General features: G+C 39.9%; 1 protein-coding gene across 1 annotated transcript; it reads left to right on the top strand.

Moving 5' to 3' along the window:
• Positions 1-1,309: 1,309 nt before the first annotated feature.
• LOC122147634 (protein ANTAGONIST OF LIKE HETEROCHROMATIN PROTEIN 1-like) lies at positions 1,310-2,263 on the top strand. The gene has a single exon (XM_042770725.1). It carries the CDS (start codon positions 1,310-1,312, stop codon positions 2,261-2,263), a length of 954 nt encoding a protein of 317 aa, XP_042626659.1.
• Positions 2,264-6,000: the final 3,737 nt, after the last annotated feature.

The following is a 6,000-nucleotide window of genomic DNA, read 5'->3' as shown; positions in this document are numbered from 1 at the left end:
TGGAACAGGTACGTTTTCCCAGTGTTATCCGATCTCACCCAGTGAGGTAGTGCTTTGACAATGGTGAGTGGAACTACTTGTTCCGAGCCCTGGCCTACACCAAATAGAGGCGCAGGTGGCTCGCACAGGGCAGTGGAAGGGGCAGCACCCATGATGCTTTGGTAGGGATCCCAATTCATCGACGTGGTGTCAAGAGTGACCGACTGAAAGGGAATGTCTCTGTTACATATGGTAACCTTTGTTCCCTGAAAGAGGGAACAATTGCTGTTCCACCGCTGAGCAGCCAGGTCACCGGCTCGGCTCCTCAACAAAAACCTGGTATGCATTGCACCTGCTGCCTTCTTTTACTCACGCTGTGATCAGCGGCAGCTGGATGCAATAATTGCATGCCAATGTGCATTGGCTCATTTAGTTTACACTCGAAGTAGATTGGTCTATCGAAGCGATAGCCCAATTCGTTGGTCACCAACGTGACGTCTCCGTTCCCTTCTTCAAGGAACAAGGGTTACCATACGTAACCGAGACGTTTCTTAAAGGCACTCTGTTACATATTCAGTCCATTCATTCCATTCCAATTATTGTTACTGTTGCAATAAGAGTTATGAAATGTTTATATTATGGCGCTTTTTCCACTGCATGGTACGGCTCGGTTCGGCTTGGTACGGTTCAACTCGGCGCGGAACGGTTCGGCTCGCTTCGCTTTTTCCACTGCTTGGTACGACTCGACTTGGTACGGCACGGTTTTGGTTCGCTTTAGCTCGGTTGCTTTTCCACTGCAGTTAGTACCGCTTCAAAGTGGGTGGGACTGATCGTTAATAGTTGCCGCCTCTACTGTCATGACATCATCGTAAACGCGCCATATTTCAAACGCACAACACAGAAACAATGGAGCCTATCGAGGGAATGGTGTTCTTGATTCTCGGCATGTGGATGTTTTTAACTTCAAGACGGAGAAATGTGTTTAAAATGAGGCTGATGGCAGCAAAACAAATTACTGCAAAAAAAAAAAAACACGTCTGGGAACTCTTACAAAGAAGCGAAGATGACGACACCACTCGATTTGCCCGACAGCGCACGAGGGTAAGCTAATCTTGTTTTAGGGTCTCAATCGCTATATTGTCACAAAGCATATAATGGATTTAGCTGACAATTGTAGGTATTAAAATGTGTACTCTCTGTATTTCAGATGTATCATATTTTGCAAAGTCGCCGTCACAGACCATCTGTTTGGACATTTAACAGAGCTTCTGAGTGGTGGGGTGTGATTGTTCCTGGGTTTACAAACACGCAGTGGTTGGAGAACTTTAGAATGTCGGAAGAAACGTTTATTTACTTGTTCAACAAACTGCGTCCTGCGATGGAGAGACGGGACACAAACTTCCGTTGTGTACCTCTAAAGAAGAGAGTAGCCATTGCACTGTGGAAGCTTGCTACCGGCTCTGAGTACAGAAGTGTTGGACATCTTTTTGGAGCAAGAATTTCAACTGTGTGTCGGTGTGTTCAGGAGTTCTGTGCTGCAGCAGAGACGTTGTTGATACCAGAACAAATTCGTTTTCCAGATCAGGAGAGGTTTAAAGAAATGGCTGCCTACATTGAGAACAGATTGGGACTTCCACAGTGTATTGGTGCTATTGATGGATCACACATACCCATAATAGCACCACAAGACTATCACTGTGTCTATTTCAACCGTAAAGGCTGGCACTCCATCATCCTTCAAGGTGTTGTGGATGGAAAGGGACATTTTTGGAATGTGTTCACAGGACTGCCTGGAAGCCTGCATGATGCTCGGGTTTTGAGACTGTCCACACTGTGGGAGGTGGCAAGCCGTGGAAACCACATACCAGCTAGCACCAAAAACATTGCTGGGGTGATTTTTGGCTACTACATCCTTGGAGACTCTGCCTATCCCTTGCAGAACGAGCTATTAAAACCATTCATTGACACTGGACGGCTAACAGCGGAACAGCGGTTCTACAACATGAAAATCTCCAGAGCATGTGTAGTGGTTGAAAATGCTTTTGGTAGATTAAAAGGAAGATGGCGTTGCCTTATGAAAAGAAATGACTGTGCGGTCGACCTTGTGAAATCTATGGTGATGACATGCTGTGCTCTACATAACCTTTGTGAGAGTCATGGAGAGGCCTATGAGAGTGCATGGGATCCACCTTCAGCAGCAGAGCCTGTGCTGGGACTGGCTCAGCCTGTAGAGGAGGAGGGCAGGGATGTCCGTGAGGCTCTGATGCGTTTCTTGAATAGTTGACTCTGTCTGTTCTGTAAAGTGTGTTGTAAATAAACTTTTGTGCAGTATTTGAAAAAGTTTCCCTTGCATATTTATTTACCCATTTATTATAAATATAATATTAATAATAAATAGCATCATTATAAAAGATGTAAGACTCCAGCTTTGATATTTGACCACTGTTTATGATAAATCTGCTTTGCAGTGACATTAAATTCTTAATTTATTCCAGGAGTGCAAAATTATTAATCTGTAACATTTGATATTTTGAATAGGAATTATCACTCATAATGCACTCAATCATGTTTTCTCAGGTTTGTGTTCACTTACATGCAATATACAGTCGTGGCCAAAAGTTTTGAGAATTACATAAATATTGAAAATTGGAAATGTTGCTGCTTAAGTTTTTATAATAGCAATTTGCATATACTCCAGAATGTTATGAAGAGTGATCAGATGAATTGCATAGTCCTTCTTTGCCATGAAAATTAACTTAATCCCAAAAAAAACCTTTCCACTGCATTTCATTGCTGTCATTAAAGGACCTGCTGAGATCATTTCAGTAATCATCTTGTTAACTCACAGAGAATGTTGACGAGCACAAGACTGGAGATCATTATGTCAGGCTGATTGGGTTAGAATGGCAGACTTGACATGTTAAAAGGAGGGTGATGCTTGAAATAATTGTTCTTCCATTGTTAACCATGGTGACCTGCAAAGAAACGCGTGCAGCCATCATTGCGTTGCATAAAAATGGCTTCACAGGCAAGGATATTGTGGCTACTAAGATTGCACCTAAATCAACAATTTATAGGTTCACTCAAGAACTTCAAGGAAAGAGGTTCAATTCTTGTAAAGAAGGCTTCAGGGCGTCCAAGAAAGTCCAGCAAGTGCCAGGATCGTCTCCTAAAGAGGATTCAGCTGCGGGATCGGAGTGCCACTAGTGCAGAGCTTGCTCAGGGATGGCAGCAGGCAGGTGTGAGCGCATCTGCACGCACAGTGAGGCCAAGACTTTTGGAAGATGGCCTGGTGTCAAGAAGGGCAGCAAAGAAGCCACTTCTCTCCAAAAAAAACATCAGGGACAGATTGATCTTCTGCAGAAAGTATAGTGAATGGACTGCTGAGGACTGGGGCAAAGTCATATTCTCCGATGAATCCCCTTTCCGATTGTTTGGGGCATCTGGAAAAAAGCTTGTCCGGAGAAAAGGTGAGCTCTACCATCAGTCCTGTGTCATGCCAACAGTAAAGCATCCTGACACCATTCATGTGTGGGGTTGCTTTCTCATCCAAGGGAGTGGGCTCACTCACAATTCTGCCCAAAAACACAGCCATGAATAAAGAATGGTACCAAAACACCCTCCAACAGCAACTTCTTCCAACAACCCAACAACAGTTTTGGTGAAGAACAATTGATTTTCCAGCACGATGGAACACCGTGCCATAAGGCAAAAGTGATAACTAAGTGGCTCGGGGACCAGAATGTTGAAATTTTGGGTCCATGGCCTGGAAACTCCCCAGATCTTAATCCCATTGAGAACTTGTGGTCAATCCTCAAGAGGCTGGTGGACAAACAAAAACCCACTAATTCTGACAAACTCCAAGAAGTTATTATGAAAGAATGGGTTGCTATCAGTCAGGATTTGGCCCAGAAGTAGATTGAGAGCATGCCCAGTCGAATTGCAGAGGTCCTGAAAAAGAAGGCCAACACTGCAAATACTGACTCTTTGCATAAATGTCATGTAATTGTCGATAAAAGCCTTTGAAACGTATGAAGTGCTTGTAATTATATTTCAGTACATCACAGAAACAACTGAAACAAGATCTAAAAGCAGTTTAGCAGCAAACGTTTTGAAAACTAATATTTATGTAATTCTCAAAACTTTTGGCCACGACTGTACAGCATTCATCAGGGCTCTTATCCAATTGTGTGCACATGTGGAGAAATAATTATCACATGTTCTTTTAAATATTTTGTCATACAGAATAGCATTTTTGTTCATTTTTTATGCCCAAACACTATTTTAAACCACGAGCAGTATATGATACAAATACTCAATAGCGTTTAAAGTGAGTTTTAAGTAAAAGTGTACTATTAATCTTTTAAATTGTAACATTTAGCTTGATGAAACCTGTTGCTCTTATCCACATGCACCATAAAAAAGGAAAGTACACGTTTGACAAGTAAATTTTATTTAAGAAAAATGTAAACAGATTAAACGTTAAACAAAGTACTAATGTATGTAGTGCAAAAAATGTATATAAAGAAAATATAAAGACATATATAAAGACAAATTTAAAAGTAAAGAATGTACACCAAGCAAACTTTAAATGTGAAAATGTATGTAGTGCAAAAAAAATAAAAATATAAATAAGACATATATAAACATTTAAAAGTAAAAAATTTAAACTAAACAAACTTTAAATTTTATGTTGTGCAAAAAACGTATGTAGTAGAAAAACATTCACAGGAAAAACAAGTTAAAAAATTAACTATTTCCGTGAAGTATGGACTAGGGAGGTTTTAGTCGGGCAGAGAGTCCTGTTCTTGTCAGTTCTGTCACTGTTCTTTTCTGTTACTCATCGCCTGTACAAGCATTCCCATGACGTTGAGAAAGGCTTGATTGAATGCAGCCGTTTTGTGCATTTTCCTCCCTCCTTAAGGCCGCTTCCTGCTCCCTTGCTTGCCGGGCCTCATCTATTGCCATCTGCCAAATGTAGCTCCCTCTGTGCCCGGATTCAGTTCCTGCTGTTGAATATCAGCCACCTGCATCTCTCTTAAAACAGCAAGATGCTCCTGATGGTAGGTGCATGTTCCGTTTCCTCTTGCCTGGACACAAAGAAAGAAAAGTTATAATTGTGATTTTTTTTCTAAAGGTTTTTTGCTAAAATCAAAAAAAAAAAATTGAGAGTTAAAAATAAAGCTTATCACATATCATCGATAAATTTATGAAAGAACTGTTCATTAACAACCCCATGATCTACAGTGTGAACTAATCAAAGTTACAGTAGCTAGCAATAATGTATTTATGGTGAGCAACAGGATTTCATGATAATATCCAATGGTTTAGTGCAGGCTTTCAAAACGACATAAGAAAAGGATTAGGTAAGCTTAGTCTAAATATATGATCTGTAACATTAAGTGTTTTAGTCATATTTTCATCAGTGGTGGACAAAGTACACAAATCAAGTACTTGAGTAAAAGTACAGATACATATAATAAAATATTACTCCAGTAAAAGTACTCCTTTTTCAATGTTACTCAAGTGAAAGTACAAAAGTACTCAATTTTTTATGTACTTAAGTAAAAAAGTACTGAAAGATAGATGTTTGCAATTTTATATAGGCTACTTAATTTCATTTTATATTAGCACCATATTTTTTTTATAATCCTACTGCTCAAAATACCTGGGATTTTTTCCAAAATAACCACTATATGGAGTCAAGATATATTTTTGTTGTTGATATGGACTATGTTGATGAGAGTAATGTTCACTGTGAAGCTTACACTGTGATGTACCTGAGAGAAAACAGAGATAACCATCTGATTTTCACCAGTAAGAAAAAAGTATTTTAAAGTTTGTTGTTTTACAGAACATCACAGTTATATATGACATGATAATAAGGCCAGAAGTTAAAATAATATAATTTAAAAACACCCCTGGCCAAACAGGGTGCATCTCTTCCCACTTTGATAATTACTGTAGTTACCATGTTCTGAACATCACATCCTTTCAGACATTTTTTCTCCCCAGATGTAA

Source organism: Cyprinus carpio, chromosome A15 (genome assembly GCF_018340385.1).
Source record: "Cyprinus carpio isolate SPL01 chromosome A15, ASM1834038v1, whole genome shotgun sequence".
Taxonomy (NCBI): domain Eukaryota; kingdom Metazoa; phylum Chordata; class Actinopteri; order Cypriniformes; family Cyprinidae; genus Cyprinus; species Cyprinus carpio.
The sequence above is the reverse complement of the archived record's forward strand: the minus strand, read 5'-3'. Positions and strand labels throughout refer to the sequence as shown.

What these genes read in the sequence shown, in the direction of transcription:
- LOC122147634 (XM_042770725.1), top strand. Translation starts at nt 1,310, where the DNA reads ATGTCGGAAGAAACGTTTATTTACTTGTTCAACAAACTGCGTCCTGCG.